The sequence below is a fragment of the Pseudorasbora parva genome, chromosome 11 (genome assembly GCF_024679245.1).
Source record: "Pseudorasbora parva isolate DD20220531a chromosome 11, ASM2467924v1, whole genome shotgun sequence".
Lineage (NCBI taxonomy): Eukaryota > Metazoa > Chordata > Actinopteri > Cypriniformes > Gobionidae > Pseudorasbora > Pseudorasbora parva.
In genome coordinates, this window is record NC_090182.1 from 26,400,274 (window position 1) to 26,416,984 (window position 16,711).

Below are 16,711 nucleotides of genomic sequence, written 5' to 3' on the forward strand. Positions count from 1 at the left end.
GCCTCCATGCCAGGCCGCATTGAAGCAGTCATTTCTGCAAAATGATTCCTGACCAAGTATTGAGTGCGTAACTGAACACAATTATTTGAAGGTTGACTTTTTTTTGTATTAAAAACACTTTTCTTTTATTGGTCAGTTTTCATGAGCTGTATGCCAAAATCATCAGTATTAAAACAATAAAAGACCTAAAATATTTCAGTTGGTGTGCAATGAATCTAAAATATATGAACATTTAATTTTTATCATTACATTATGGAAAAGAATGAACTTTTCACAATATGCTAATTTTTTGAGAAGGACCTGTATATTACATATATTGTTGGGTCTTTGACGAATTGCTTTGTACTTCTCTTGTAAGTCGATTTGGAAAAGAGCATCTGAATACATAAATGTATTTGTGTTCTTGTTTGTTTTTTGAGCAATCATAGTTATAGTATAGAATGTAGGGAACCTTATAATAGGAAAAAGAAGCTGGGCTATGTAACTTGATAAAGACCTAAAATAATCAATCTCCTCTACAGCGTATTGCATTTCCCCTTGCGGAATTCATTCAGTTTTTGTTTGCCTCAGACACAGGAAGTGAGTGGATGGTGAAGTCACTGGAGACCAGTGTTGGTGTATGTGTAATTTGAACACATCCTCTATTGTCAACCTCCCCTTTCAGTGTATTGTAGCATGAGATGAGGCTCAGAGGAAACCGAAGTAGCGTCTCAATCCATCCTGATGGTTCTGCAGACATGAATGCTTCAGACTCATTCCTACTTACTACTAATGTTGTCATTATTACTGAGGAGTCCATTAACAGACTATAATGTATGCATTTTACCAAGCACTGTGAATTAAAGATGTACCTTGTACATATAAACACTGGGTGGTGCTGCTCATTAAATTCCACAAAACTGTGACAGAGCCACACAAACTCACAGAAACATGACCTAAAGCTTGCGGCTGTGTTATTTATCTATGTGTGGCATGTCTTCATTGTCTCCTCAGAGGTCACGGTGCCTCTGAGTCTGCAGGAAGTGGCCGGCTACATTGAGAAACAAGTGGCTTATTTATCAGGTGGGGTTTTCAGTTTCTGTTTACTAGCTTTTGGAGATGTAAATTACATAGTACATGTTGACTAATGGCTTTTCTCAACATATCAGACAAACTTCTTTAGGATGAGATATTTGTGCTGAAGAGTTTATCGTTAGAAAGTAATAATTTCATGTGTTTATTTGAATTCCAGGGGGGCGTGGTGAGGACTCTAGTGTCATCATCACTCTCCCAGAATGCTCTGCCTTCAGTGACATTCCTGAAGAATCTCTGGCCAAAGTACTTTCATACCTCACACTGATCCCAAGGTCTGTGTCTAATATTTACAAGTCTCTCCATCTCACTGCATTGCAGTACAGCAATAGTCCTTATGTATTCTCTTCACATAAAGCCTTGCTAAAGCCCTTACACAAATTGAGCTGTTCAAATAAACGTATTCACTGTGTGCATTGCAGAACTGTTAGAATTAAATATGCAGATATCTGTGTAGTCACATTGTAAACACAATGCAGTCAGGACCTTTGGGTGTATGCTGATCCCATCTTACAATGCAAACAAATTCCAGTGTACATTTTACATATTTACTATGTCATGCCAATGTTCTTGTTACTGTGATACATGATGCATTTCACATGTTTTCAGAGCACGACAGCCTGGTGTAAAATTTATCATCATTTTAGACCGAAGATTGGATACTTGGACCTCAATCAAAACAGCACTGGCAAGGATAGCGGTGAGATATTACAATATGTTTTATCTATAATAATTTATTTATTGAAGTAAAACGGTATGAAGTGTTCTGTCATTTAGAATGATTTTCTATCTATAACACTTAAAGCCTTTATGTAAAATGCATTATAGTATTCATAATGTACATTATAATGCATTATATTGTATAATAAATAATTGTGACCAAAGTTAAAATGCATTATATGTTTGCAGAATTGTTACAACTGAAATTGATTGTTTGTAATGTGTTTTAATCCATTATACTTTCTAAAGATGTGTTCAATGAGTATATGTAATAAGTATAAATGTGGTTACAATTTTTCATGAGACCATACAATGCATTATAAGGTGCATTAAAAGGCATAATTAGTGCATTAGAAATATTTGTATGCATTATACATAAAGGCTTATAGGGTTAAGTGTTCAAATTATATTTGTGAAGATTTTTGACTATCAATTGTGTTTTGAGGGTGCCTTTCCAAAGTTCCAAATCTGTGATATTCTTAAAAAACAAACATAATGACATTTAACACCACATAATTTACTTAATTCAGAACGTGAACATAGTTGCAGTGTAGATGTTCTTTTTTTTTTTTTTTTGTTGAATTGCGTTTTTATTGTATTTTTGAAAAGCTTTATTGAGCTAGGCAAGCAATGAATACATGAAATAAATAAATTCTTGAGCATCATTGACCCTTGTATGTCCTCTGGGGAATGAATGCATCACACGTCTGTATTTACTGTGCTGGTCTTGGCGCTGTCCGCGGTGCTGAAGTGCATCAGGGCAGTTCCAGTACACTATGTGCTTACAGCCCATTTCTAGCTCTAGCCTGAATAAATAGCTAAATGCGGCATCTCTGCCTAAAATCTGCTTTTAAAAACAGCTTGCGGAACAGTGTGTGAAACCCGAGCTCACTGCTAGGCAAGAGGAATGCATGAGTTAGCACAAACCATGCGCAGGTTTTTACATGATGACGCTCTTGGGGCAAGGGAGAGGTGAGGAGACCGCAGGAGAGACGGTACTGCCACCCTCCCGACGCTGCGGCGATGAATCCTGCAGAGCGTCCACTGCACCGGGCACCGGTCTGCCACAGCAGGATGGGCGAGGTCTTAAAACAGCCCCATAAAACATCGATAACTATGAGTGAGCGAAACCACAGACGAGGACTTCCGAGGATCCGCCGCTCCACGGTAATGTGTCTGGAGTAGTTACGGTAAAGAGTTGGACTGAAGTTTAGATGAGCTCAATGCGGCAGCGCGAGCTCATAGCGCTACACTGCGGCGCGACGAACGCCTTTAGCTTAGTCATTCGTCCTGGTTATATACGAAGGCGTTATTTATTCATGTAATCCATCAACAAATGTACTATTATGGCTATAAGCAATATCCGAGTGAATATTGTCCAGGTAATGCTTGTTGTTTACAAATGGGCTACGTGAGGACGAATCAATGTCAAGTGGTGTCCTTACTGTAAACTGCTAAGATAAACTATATCGCTATCGACGTCCTTTTTCGGTTTGTCAAAGTAATAAATAAGGCTAGTTAGGCAGATTTGTTTCAAATGCTTCATGTCAGTCATCTCGTCTCTTCTCTATAATTCGTGTAGTTACGGTAGATCATTGAGAGCAGCTAAACAGGCTGGTGATCTTATCAAGTTTACTAGTTGAAGTGTTTTAGTGTTGTCTCATCAGTTTGATTGACAGCTTGCTGTTGTCTCTGAGACTTATTGTCAGTTGTCGTGACTGATGAGTCTGTCTCTACGGGGCATGGGGTAAAATCTGATTCAATTCAATGAGTAATATTTTAACTTTAAAATTACTTTTTTATTGAGGTTTATTTAATTTACTGTATGTATCATTGGAAAGCACATTGCAAATCTTGAAATAAACAAAAAAAAAGAAGCATGTGATTTAAAGTTGATCAGAAATGCGATTCTGCACCATTTCTAAATCACTAACAAGTTCCTTAAATTTGTGACGTGTGAACTCACAGACGGTCACATGTTCTTATAGAGCAGACAGCATTATCACTGTTAAAAGTACAACTTGCACAACATTACAGGCAAAAAGTACATCATTTTAACTCCAAATGGGGGAAATTACAGTTATTTATTTATTATTATTTTTATTTTGTATTTATTTATTTTTATTTATGTATTGTAATGGCAGACTTGCTGAGGCTTTTTTCATAGCTTACATTTTGAAACTTTATTTGGCCATGAAATTTTAATATTATTTTTTATCATAGTTTTAAACATGTAAAACATGTTTAAATGTAATTTCATTTTAGCATTGGTTCTGGTGTGAAGGTAAAACAATCTAATCTAAACATTAAAGGCAATTGAAAAATTTGACCCTGGACCACAAAACCAGTCATACGGGTCGGTTTTTTGAAACTGATGTTTATATATCACCTGAAAGCTGAATAAATATGTTTTTTTTTCATTGATGTATGGTGTATTGTTAAGATGGGAAAATATATGGCCGAGAAACAACTATTTGAAAATCTGGAATCTGAGGGTGCATCAAAATCTAAATATTGAGAAAATCACCTTTAAAATTTTCCAAATGATGTCCTTAGCAATGCATATTACAACTAATAAAACATTTTTAATATATTTATGGTAGGGAATTTACAAAATATCTTAATGGAACATGATCTTTACTTAATATCCTAATTATTTTTGGCATAAAAACAAAATTAATAATTTTGACCCATACAATGTATTTTTGGTTATTGCCACAAATAATATTACCTGTGCATGCAACTTATGACTGGTTTTGTGGTCCAGGGTCACAAATAGTAAAAGTACACAATAAATGGAGGGTCAGCATTCGATAAACATGTAAACATCATTTTCAGTTTTTCCTTATATCCCTCATGTTTTAAAAGTTAAAGGTTTAGTTCACCCAAAAATGAAATTGATGTCATTAATGACTCACACTAAGGTTGTTCCACACCCATAAGACCTCCGTTCATCTTCAGAACACAGTTTAAGATATTTTATATTTAGTCCGAGAGCATATGCAGTCTATGCACACTATACTGTCCCTTTTCAAAAAGGGAATAAAAACATCATCAAAGTAATCCATATGTAACATCAGTTAGTTAATTAGAATCTCTTGAAGCGTCAAAAATACATTTTGGTCCAAAATTCACAAAAACTACGACTTTATTCAGCATTGTCTTCTCTTTTGCGTTTGTTTTCAAACCTCAAATAAAGATTTAAACAGTCATGAATCAGCGGATTGATTCATGATTTGGATTGCGTGTCAAACTGTTGAAATCACGTGACACTGGCGATCCGAATCATGAATCAATCCGCTGATACGCTTCGAGATTCTAATTAACTAACTGATGTCACATATGGACTACTTTGTTGATGTTTTTATTCCCTTTCTGGACATGGACAGTATAGTGTGTATACACTTAGATACGCTGTCGGACTAAATATAAAATATCTTAAACTGTGTTCTGAAGATGAACGGGTCTTACGGGTGAGGAACAACATTAGGGTGAGTCATTAATGACATCAATATCATTTTTGGGTGAACTAACCCTTTAAGCATGGCTTTATCTGCCTCTTTAATGTGGTCTGTCTTTGTGTGTCTGCCAGGCTGATTTCATCTCTCTTTGTCTTAGGCCTCATTCCCTGGAAACCTGCACCTGGTGTTGGTGCTGAGACCGACCAGCTTCTTCCAGCGTACCGTCACAGATCTCGGCTTCCGCTTCAGTCAAGAGGACTTCATGCTCAAAATGCCTGTATGACTCATCACAACTTCAATTCTTTGTCATTTTACAGTCGTTGTGAACTGCAGCACCACCTTCACCCCACGTGTGTCTGTTATTAAGGTGGTGATGCTCAGCTCGGTCACAGATCTGCTGCGGTACATCGATGAGAACCAGCTGACCTCAGAGTTTGGAGGAACTCTCGACTACTGCCACAGCGACTGGATCGTCCTGAGAACAGTAAAGAACGATGCAATAGATATATGAACTAAATGCACAGAAATATCTTGTAAAACAAGACAGTCTCTTTGCTCATTACAGGCCATTGAGAGTTTTGCGGTTATGGTTAAAGACATTGCTCAGATGCTGCAGGCGTTTGGTACAGAGCTGGCCGAGACACAGTTATCAGAGGAGTGCAGTGCTATTGAGTTCCTCTTGCTGTCACACACAGAGAAATACAGGAGACTTAAGGTACAGCTCAATGAGGCGCTCATGTGTAGGGAATGCTCTCGTTTTCCCTTTATGATTATTGCTGATCTTTAATGTCTGTATCAACAACTGCACAGTATATGACCAAAGTCCCTTACAAGAAGAGTCTGTTCACTCGGCGGCCATATTTGCAACGCCTCCGGGCAGCTATTTCAGGCATACAAGACCAAGACCAAAAAATATTTTTGTATTGGGGAATCCTGGAATCTCAAAAACTGCTTGCTGAACTCAGTTTTAATAACATATTTCAAATCAGCAACAAAATCTAACATTAACTGTACCATACATGTTGTTTCTTATGATCTAATAGCGCAAAAAAAGCGTATTTTCCGTGCATGCGTGAGTCTTCTGCGTGGATTTCTATGGGAACCGGAGCTTCTAACGGCAGTGACGCAATGACTTTCGCCATATAGCGTTAAAGTTTTGCCATTTCATAAGTAATAGGAGGGAAACCGTCTTTCTATATCCATAGTCTTTGAGATGACTACTGTTCAGATGTTTGGGGTCAGTCGTATTTTCTAAAATATTTTTGAAAGTCTCATACTCAGCAAGGATGCATTTATTTAGTAAAAATGCATCATAAGTAAAATAGTATAGTGGTATAAAATAACTGTTTTCTATTTTAATGTTTTATCATCATAATTTTAATATTCTGATTTTGTGCTCAAGAAAAATGTATTATTATCAATGTTGAAAACTGTTGTGCTGTTTAATATTTTGTCAAAAGCTTGATATTTTTTGAATATTTCTTGAAAAATTCTTTGAATAGAAAGTGCAAAAGCATTTATTTGAACTAGAAATATCATTTAATGTTATAAATGTCTTTACTGTTAGTTTTGATCAGTTTAATGCATTCTTGCTGAATAAAACTATTAATGCTAAAAAAAAAAACACTTACTGACCCTACATTTTTGAACAGTAGAGTATAAAGATTAAATCATTTCATTTTTTTGTCTAGTATATTTTAAATTGTTCTTCAGTGGAAAAAATAAATAAATATACAATTATCTTGCACAGGTCAATACTTTAATATGAGGTTAGTAGAGGGGCATGTAAATTCATTATAAAATAATTACCGATAGTTTAATATGTTAGAAATGGACACAAAAAACCTCTAGAAATAATTTACTGGGAAATTTAGAAGCGACCTAAGAACTTTAACTGGACAGTCTATTAAACAGTCTTTCTCTTTTTACATTAGATTAAACATGGTGTCTACCATAACATACAGTAGGTCCTTTGTTTATACCACTTGCTTTTACCAAGGAATACATAAAAAATATTTGATGTACCAAACCTAGGGCCTAGGAGAATAAACTGATTAGAGTACACAGAACCTGAGAGCGCAAAAAGTCTATTCCACTCCAGTCTGCAGTCACTTTTAGTTCCTTTCTAGACTCTCTTTATGTTTTTCCGGCCCCTCTGGGCTCTGGCTGTTGTTTTGTTCCATGATTTTGTGATGTCAATGATAGCAGTGTTGTTGTTGTTACCATTCATGGGTGAAGGATGCCATCAGATCTGTGATGAGGGAGGGGCGGCAGCTGCTTTCTAACCTGGAGACGTCTAGGAAGGAGGGGGATGCTGACACACGCTGGGACATGACACAGGACTGGGATACCATGCAGAGGTATAGAGTTTGATCCTGAAATAGTCTGTATCACTGATACACATTACATGTCCCTTTCCCAAATGATGTGAACTTTTTGAAGGTGTCTTACTTAGCTTTATGTGTTCCTGCAGGCTGCTGGCTCAGCTCACAGATATGGAGATGGCTTTTGATGGCTTTTTTGATAAGCACCACCTCAAACTGCAGCAGTATTTACAACTGCTGAGATATGAGCACAGTTTTCAGGAGGTGAATTGTTGTGAATCGTCTGATTGTTTTAGGCATGATCTCAGCATACTGATATACAACCTTGGCTCACAGACAAATGCTTCATACAAAGCCAGCGTTGGCATTTGATCATGAAATAGTTCCCTATCCACATTCTATGGGTAATTTTAATCTGTCAAGGCAAGAATAAAAGGGACATTTAATCATTTAATTCAAAGTGGCTTTTTGGCCACTTTTTTGACAAACCTTTTATTTTTGGAATTGTATATATGTATGTGTATGTACATATGTGTGTGTATATATCTATAATGATAGATAGATAGATAGATAGATAGATAGATAGATAGATAGATAGATAGATAGATAGATAGATAGATAGATAGATAGATAGATAGATAGATAGATAGATAGATAGATAGATAGATAGATAGATAGATAGATAGATAGATAGATAGATAGATAGATAGATAGATAGATAGATAGATAGATAGATAGATAGATAGATAGATAGATAGATAGATAGATAGATAGATAGATAGATAGATAGATAGATAGATAGATAGATAGATAGATAGATAGAATATGCAATGGATTGGTGTATTTTTGTAGGCCAACCTGGAAGTTAGTATCAGACTGGTGAAAATATATTGAGCTTGTTTTAGCCAAAATTCCATTAAAATAACTCCTTGACTTCAGGACGATGGAACCACAAGTGCTGAAATGCTAATAACTTGTTTCCAGGTTTTGGGTTATAAAATATGTCATCCCTGCAGCCATCTATAAACATCTTGCTAATTTGAAATGAAATGGAGCAAGACTATAGTAAACAGTACCTGAGAGTTTCAACATATGACATGGCCATGGCAATGAGTAAATGTGAAATATGTTGTGAATATAATTCACATAATCTCTTTATGCTGAATTCAATAGAAAGCTGTATGCAAAAATAAATGTACATTTAAAAAATGCTGATCGTTTTTTTTATAATAGTAAAACTGCATTGTATTGTATTTAACTGGAAATTATGGAATGTTGCCCTGATTTTCAGTTCTTTTCTACATACTTGCAATAAACACAAGCTATTTATCTTTCTAGATCCACAAAATATTTGCAGTATTGCATTATCTAATTTTTAAGTAAAAGTAAAGAAAAGAGAGATTGATCATTTTGTCAATGAAAGTATTTTAACTACTTATCCTAATTTTTGTTCTTTCTGTCAGATGGAGTGCTCTTTAGAGAAATTAAGAGCTCACGAAAGAAAGATAAGCGTCACAGGAGAATCCCTGGCCCAAACAGAGCAGACCGTCAGAGATTTGGACAATCTGGAAAAACGTGCGCAGGTAGCTGCATCATGCCACCCTGTTCAGATTGTGCATGTAGTCACAAATATACTGTGATATTTCTGACAGCAGTGTGTGTTTTAGGAGGAGATGAGTCGGGCTCAGGTTCTTATCCTGCATGGACATCAGCTGGCTGCTGGGCACCACTATGCCATGGCTCTGATTATCCAGCGCTGTAATGAACTCAGACATCAGTGTGACACCCTGACCTCTGCCCTCAGTACTAAAAGCAACTCACTGACACATGCACAGACCCTGCTGCACCGCCTTGAAGAGGTGGGCTAACACATTCTCTCTTTATTTTTTAAGAGTCTGAACTTATTTGATAAAAAAAAATGCTGTGAAAACAGTAATATTGTGAAATATTATTACAGTTTAAAATAACAGTTTTCTGTTTATAATATATATTTTAAAATGTAATTTTTTCCTGTGATGGCAAAGCTGAATTTTCAGCATCATTACTCCAGTCTTCAGTGTCACATGATTCTTCAGAAATCATTTTAATATGATGGTTTTCTGCTCGAGGCATTTCCGATTATTATCAGTGTTATAAACAATAGTGCTTCTTAATATTTTTGTGAAATTGCGATACGTTATTTTCAGGATTCTAGATATTCAAATAAATGCTATAAAAATAGCATTTATTTGAAAAATAAATCTTTTGTGACAAATGTATTTTCTGTCACTTTTAAACAATTTAATGCATCCTTGCTTAATAAAGGCCCATTCATACCAAGGATGATTATATTATATTTGAAGAACATTTTAATAATCTAAGGACCTGATTTCCACAATAAAATACATTTCTTCCAATTAACAGGTTCCATGGATGTTAAATGTTTTTGGAACCATACAGTGCATCCGGAAATTATTCACAGTGTTACAGCCTTATTCCAAAATGGATTAAACTCCTCTAAATTGAAAAACTATACCCCATAATGACAACGTGAAAGAAGTTAATTTGAAATCTTTGCAAATGTATAAATAAATTAAAATAAAAATATATCTAAAAAAATTAACATAAGTATTCACAGCCTTTGCTCAATACTTTGTTGAAGCACCTTTGGCACCAATTACAGCCTCAAGTCTTTTTGAGTATGATGCTACAAGCTTGGCACACCTATTTTTGGGCAGTTTCTCCCATTCTTCTTTGCAGGACCTCTCAAGCTCCATCAGGTTTAATGCAGAGTGTCTTTGCATTTTCAGATCTCTCCAGAGATACTCAGTCGGGTTCTCAAGTCTGGGCTCTGGCTGGGCCACTTAAGGACATTCAGAGAGTTGTCCCGTAGCCACTCCTTTGTTATCTTGGCTGTGTGCTTAGGGTCAGTCTTTTTGGAAGATGAAAGGTCCAGAGCACACTGGAGCAGATTTGTATCAAGGAAGTTTCTTTACATTGCTGTATTCATCTTTCCCTCGATCCTAACTAGTCTCCCAGTTCCTGCTGCTGAAAAACACCCCCACAGCATGATGCTGCCACCACCATGATTCACTGTCGGGATGGTATTGGCCACGTGATGAGCAATGCCTGGTTTCCTCCAGACTTGACGCTTGCCATTCAGGCCAAAGTGTTCAATCTTTGTTTAATCAGAGCTTAGAATTTCCACAGAGAAACGCTGAAACTCTGTCAGAGTGACCGTTGGGTTCTTGGTTACTTCCCTGACTAAGGCCCTTCTCCATAGATTGCTCAGTTTTGGCCGGGCGATCAGCTCTATGAAGAGCCCTGGTGGTTCCAAACTTCTTCCATTTACAGATGATGGAGGCCCCTGTGATCATCTGGACCTTCACTGCTGCAGAATTGTTTCTGTATCCTTCCCCAGATCTATGTTTGATGCAATCCTGTCTTGGAGATCTACAGACAATTCCTTGGACTTCATGGCTTGGTTTGTGCTCTGACATGCACGGTTAACTGGTGGACCTTATATAGATAGGTGTGAGCCTTTCCAAATCATGTCAACTGAATTGACCACAGGTGAACTTCTATCAAGTTGTATTTTCTTTGTTTTTTTTATTTTTAGTAAATTTGCAAAGATTTCAAACAAACTTCTTTCATGTTATCATTATGGGTAAGCATTGTAAATTCCAATAAAAATCCTTTATTTTTAAGGGTGTATATATTTGACAATATTCCAGTGTCTCGATCTTTATGGTTCGACAGTATGGTTTGTTTTGCAGGCTCAGCGGTGGTGTGATGATGGCGCGTATCTCTTGGCCAATCAGCAGGTGGATAAATTCCAGTCTAAAGAGGGTGCACAGACAGCTCTTCGAGATATTGAGAAGTTCCAGGAGGCAGCGCCACCTCTCCTCAGTGCAGGCACAGATGTGCTCTTTCTGGAGTATGAATCTGTGCTCACTCCTTATTTACAGGTGAATACTGACAGACTACAAAAAGACTAGACACAGTTTCAGTTCATTTGATGTCTTATAGACAGTGATTACAGAAATGTACATTTTAGCTTATGATGGAACCGGAAAGTTTTGATTGATTGGTAGTCTTTGTCATATTTATGACTGATCTGGCTGATATTCAGAATAACAATTGATCAATGTGGGTTTCTGAATGGTTATTTCTTAAAATGTAATCTTTGGAGCCTCTCAATCTTGAGAGGTTTAGCCGCTTTTCCACCATCAGGTTTACTGGTTCTAAGAATTAGAGTAACAGTTACAGATATATTATTAGAAACCGTAATAATGCGGTTCCAGATATAGATTACAAACCCTTCTCAGCCTGGAATTCTCAGAATTCTTGGCTAATCGTTTTAAAGCGTGGTGATGGAGTGAGTGCAGTGACATGGCCACTCAGAATGCTCACTGGTCTGTTGCCTGGCTCCCAGTTTCTCGGTTGCTGGCCAAGCACGCTATTTGAGCAAAGTACACACAAGTATCTGATCGTCCTTCATAATGAGGTCGCTATTAACTTATACTGCTGGTAAACTCTTGCCTTACTTTCCAAAGAGCTGTTATCAACCCCACAGTGGAAAATTAAACCATACCTGTAACGGCTGGGCCAGATCAGCACAAAGTGGAATTGTTAAACAGTGAAAAGGACTTGGTGGTGGAAAAGCAGCGTTTGGCTACATTCTAGGCTGAATATGAATGTAAATGCCTTATTATGCATGTCTGTGCCATTGCAGGCTCATATAGAGAGGACATTTCAAAAGCATAGCTCTGTCCAGGCTCTAATTCAGTCCAGACAGAACTGCCTGAGGAAACTGGCAGACAAACACGTCCGGCCAATTCAACTGGTGGCTCCTCGACCAGAGAACCTTCCACGCTCAAAATCCCCCCTCTTCTCTCCCAAACATGGTATGTGCCAGTACAAGACTTTAAAAAAAAGTAAATTCTTTAATTTAGGTCTATTTTCTGCCATAGGTTCTCACAATCTTCATCAAAATAGTTAATCCTTCTTCACAAGACTCTGCATTGCATGTTTCATATCTGAAAGATGAAGCTAGACAGCTATATTATGTCCTTTACATCAACTGGTACAGTACAAAATGTCACATGCATTAATAAAGCTGTCAAGATCAGAGCTTCACTTAAAGTGGATCGCATCATAAATCGATTGAAACAACCTACTATCACCTTTGCAAATACACAGCGGTTACTTCTTCCTAATAAATCCCTACAGATGGTGCAGACTTCCTGGGAAGTTGTGAAATAGGGCGCATCTTCAATTCACATTAAAGCTCTTTTGATCATTATTACACCAGGGACACATAACACAGGCTTTTTTTATGAGTTTTTATTCTTTTTATTATTATCTATTATTATCCTTTTTTTGAATAATAATATATTTTAAATTAAAATTATGCACAAGTTAATTGTGACGATGATAAAGTAGGGAGATTTCTAGCACTCAATATTCAGTATTCTTGAGAGAGCTGACTCAATTTAAGATGGAGAGATCAAGAGAAAAAGTGATAAAGATCGGCCCATCAAAAGTGATCTGACAGGGTCACAGGGATGCAGTGTAAAGGTGGATCTGTAGCTAAAACAAGGACTTTAGGGTGAAATGTATTCACTTACAGAGGTCATAAACTTGTGCTGTCTTCTGAATGACTTGTATGTCAGAGATCAGACTGAGGTTGGAAGCACTTATTGTGTTATGTCCAGTGTGGGGAAAAGTTACTTTGAAAAGTAATGCATTGCAATATTGCATTACTCCCTTAAAAATTAACTCATTTAGTTACTTATTTACTTTTTAAGAAAAGTAATGGGTTACTTTACTTTTGCGTTACTTTTTCTCATTAATACACAATTACCATTGCACTCCTGTAGGTGATAGAGGTGGAAAGGATAACCATATCCATTTGGTCTCATGATATTCATCAGGCATGTGATGAAGATGCCTGAGGAAGGTCATGAGACCTAAACGTGGCTCGGCTTGTTTTTTTGTTTTTTATAACAAAAACAAGTGTGATTCTGGGGCAAATGTAAAGACCATTTCACACCAAATTTGAAATGAGAATCCTCAGGTTGAAGAAATGCAAATTCACACATGTACAGTAGAGGGCGCAGCTCAAACAAATCTTTCAGCTGTGCTGCCATTCTGGATAATGAAAGAGCAGGACACTGAGGGAAAAAATGAACACTCATTTCAATAAAAACAACAAAAAACATTTTTTCTTGTGGTTTAACTGAATCAACACAGGTCAACAGCAAGGCATTGGCCGATAAAGTGGGTTTGAATACATCAAAGTATTTGTTTTATTTAAACATTTAATTATTGGAGGTTTGCATAGGTTTTTGATTTTGCATTTGACTGATTAAACTCATTTTGAGAAATCCTGAATCTTTTTTGTGCAAGTGAGACTGGTTATGTCTGTTGCTGTCTGAATGTCTTTGTTGATATAAATTGATCGTTCATATTGCTGTGGATGTTAATATTTTGTGCTACAATCTCTGGTCTTTTTTAGTATGCAGCCTTTAAATATATATATATATATATATATATATATATATATATATATATATATATATATATATATATATATATATATATATATATATATATATATATATATATATTATTTATAAATGCTTTGAAACGTACATAATATATTAGTGTTAATTCTGTCTACCTGCTCTTCTTGTTTAAAATAGACTTCAATTCCAGTTTAAAGTTCACCTTTGACCTCCCTCTGCCCGGCAAAAGGACATCAAGGAAAAGTCCAAACTCCAGAAAGGTAAACAGTACTTTTTCATTTGGTCTTTACAAATGCATTTGTGAGGGGTTTTTTTTACCACCAATGATATAATAATACAACATATGGTTGTTTCTTCAACTGTAGAAAATAAACTCCCAACTTTTGTATTCCCAATTGCAGCATAATTCTTACATTTTTGTCTGAAACTCATTTCCATCATATCTCAGATTATTTATTGTGATTTTATTATAAGGGCTCTGTAGTGGAAATTATGGTGACATTTTTTTAAATAAAATAGATAAGTCCTTTTGCTTTGCTAAGGATCATTTCATCACTTGGATCCAAATTACACTTTTAAAAATCAAAATGAAATCACATTTTCACATATTTTGCAACTGACAAACATTGATAAATATTTGTACAAAAAAAAGGAAAAAAGGGGGATTTCATTGTGATTTTTATTTGTATTTAGGGAACTTAAAAGTCAAATTTTGTCAGTTGAAATATACAGGAAGTGATTTAGATTTTGTCCCCACACATCAGTTTCCAAGATTATTTGAATATGATCTTCATATGATAAAATGTGTTTAAGTTGTGCTTTACTTTATGTATTTCGGTTGTCATATAGAAAGAAAGATGTAGAAAGATCAGAAAAGGTAGACATGACAAGTGCAGTATGTGTGGTTTGATTAAATCAACATCATGTGCTGGTTTCTGAAGGAAATCATGAAGTGTTTTCTGTGTGGGTCAGATTGAGGTGATTCACGATTATCAGATGGCCAGCTCTCTCCCCTACAGTATAGATGGAGAAGACGGCACTGACCAGCTCAAACGGTGAGTCTGCGGTCTGACATGTTCTGTTTAAATGACACTGATGTGTATGATGACCTTGTTAATGTGTGTGACTCCAGACATGTGATGAAGGAGCTGATAGAGACCGAGAGGATCTATGTGGAGGAACTGCTGGCAGTGCTCCTGGTAAGGAACTCCTGTTTTTTTTTTAATGTGCCAGAGTTTAAAGATTCTGTATATTGATGCTGTGGATTCGCAGGGCTACCGGGCTGAAATGGACAATCCGTCTCTTGCTTCGGACCTGCCAACAAGTCTTCGCAACAAGAGAGATGTGCTGTTTGGAAACTTGCCTGATATCTACAACTTCCATAGCAGGCAAGGCCACACACAGTCGCACACACAGAGAACTTCACAACGCTGCTAACGGCAGGAGCTAAATGTAAACTTCAGACCGAAGTATGATTCTGGTTCCTGTGAGATAAAGCAAATCAGACACAACTGCACACTCACAGTTTTGACTTCAAGACACCTTCATAAAACATCTTATTTTAAATAAAACTTATCGGTTTATGCAGCTGTGTTTGTCAGTGGCTTTGAAACCTGTCTTGCCTGCTGGGTCTTCATCCCCGGGTGAGGCAAATTGCCAAATTGGTTGACTGCAGGAAGCCGTTATGCCAATTAAAGCACTTTAATTACAGCTAAATGGCTGTTGGTCAAATAAGGATTTGATTAAGCCAATGAGAGCTCAGCTGGAAGGGAGCACATCAGCAGAGCGGGGGCTCTGATAGACAGCTAAGTGTCAGTCAGTCTTATCTATTACAGAGACGGGAATAGGCATAGTGTGACTTGGAAATAAAGAACCAAAATAGTTTATGCATATCCGAAATTAATACATACTAATGTTAAGTGCATACTAGATTTTTACAGCACATACTATGTGTATATATGTACAGTAAACACATTTTATACTGTATGTATTTGTGGTGTAAATTAGATTTAATGAATACTAATTGTTAGGCATACTTAATGCAATGTGCAGAGTTGTTGTAGAACATATGTGATTTAACATGCATATCAGCACACAATACACATATATACAATATACACACACTACCTTTCAAAAACTGTAAGCCTGTAAGATTTTAGTTATGAATAGTGAAAATTAATTTCTTAGTCAATGTTTTTTTGCCTTGTTTGCCAGTAAAAAAAAATTGAGAAGCAAAATCATTTTAAGATCATTTTAATGTATTTAGTGTATATTATATTAACTAAGTGTCTTTTACTTTTTTGTTAGATTTATGTTCAAAATAAGAAAACATTTTGTGTTTATCACAGGAATAATTACACAATAATCTAGCTTGCACAAATAATTTACCAACTATTTTGGTTCCTTATTTCCCAGTCACATTATGCCTCATTCCATTCCAACCAGCAGCCATATCACACTGTAGCCCAAGACTGGTTTCCCGCTGAAGCCAAGTAGTACCTGGATTGGAGACCTCCTGGGAAAACCAGGTTTCTGCTTGTAGAGGTGTTAGTGAGGCCAGCAAGTAGAGGTGTTAGTGACGCTCTGCTTGTAGAGGTGTTAGTGACGCTCACCCTGTGGTCTGTGT

General features: G+C 36.5%; 1 protein-coding gene across 4 annotated transcripts in view; it reads left to right on the forward strand.

Moving 5' to 3' along the window:
• Window positions 1-16,711, forward strand: part of mcf2a (MCF.2 cell line derived transforming sequence a) — a 41,678-nt gene that overhangs the window by 9,586 nt on the left and 15,381 nt on the right. For 2 of the 4 annotated variants that reach the window (XR_010908382.1, XM_067457618.1), the window contains exons 2-17: window positions 994-1,062; window positions 1,232-1,346; window positions 1,681-1,771; window positions 5,410-5,529; window positions 5,620-5,736; window positions 5,818-5,967; window positions 7,491-7,612; window positions 7,726-7,840; window positions 9,040-9,159; window positions 9,244-9,435; window positions 11,332-11,523; window positions 12,291-12,462; window positions 14,263-14,345; window positions 15,058-15,140; window positions 15,218-15,284; window positions 15,358-15,473. Coding sequence is in view for 3 of the 4 variants with exons in the window: in XM_067457618.1 (XP_067313719.1) it covers window positions 994-1,062; window positions 1,232-1,346; window positions 1,681-1,771; window positions 5,410-5,529; window positions 5,620-5,736; window positions 5,818-5,967; window positions 7,491-7,612; window positions 7,726-7,840; window positions 9,040-9,159; window positions 9,244-9,435; window positions 11,332-11,523; window positions 12,291-12,462; window positions 14,263-14,345; window positions 15,058-15,140; window positions 15,218-15,284; window positions 15,358-15,473 (1,924 nt within the window). In the remaining variant the exon portion in view is untranslated. Of the gene's footprint in view, window positions 1-993; window positions 1,063-1,231; window positions 1,347-1,680; window positions 1,772-2,489; window positions 2,959-5,409; window positions 5,530-5,619; window positions 5,737-5,817; window positions 5,968-7,490; window positions 7,613-7,725; window positions 7,841-9,039; window positions 9,160-9,243; window positions 9,436-11,331; window positions 11,524-12,290; window positions 12,463-14,262; window positions 14,346-15,057; window positions 15,141-15,217; window positions 15,285-15,357; window positions 15,474-16,711 lie in introns of those variants that run through there. The other 2 variants (XM_067457620.1, XM_067457621.1) reach the window with 2 other exon arrangements.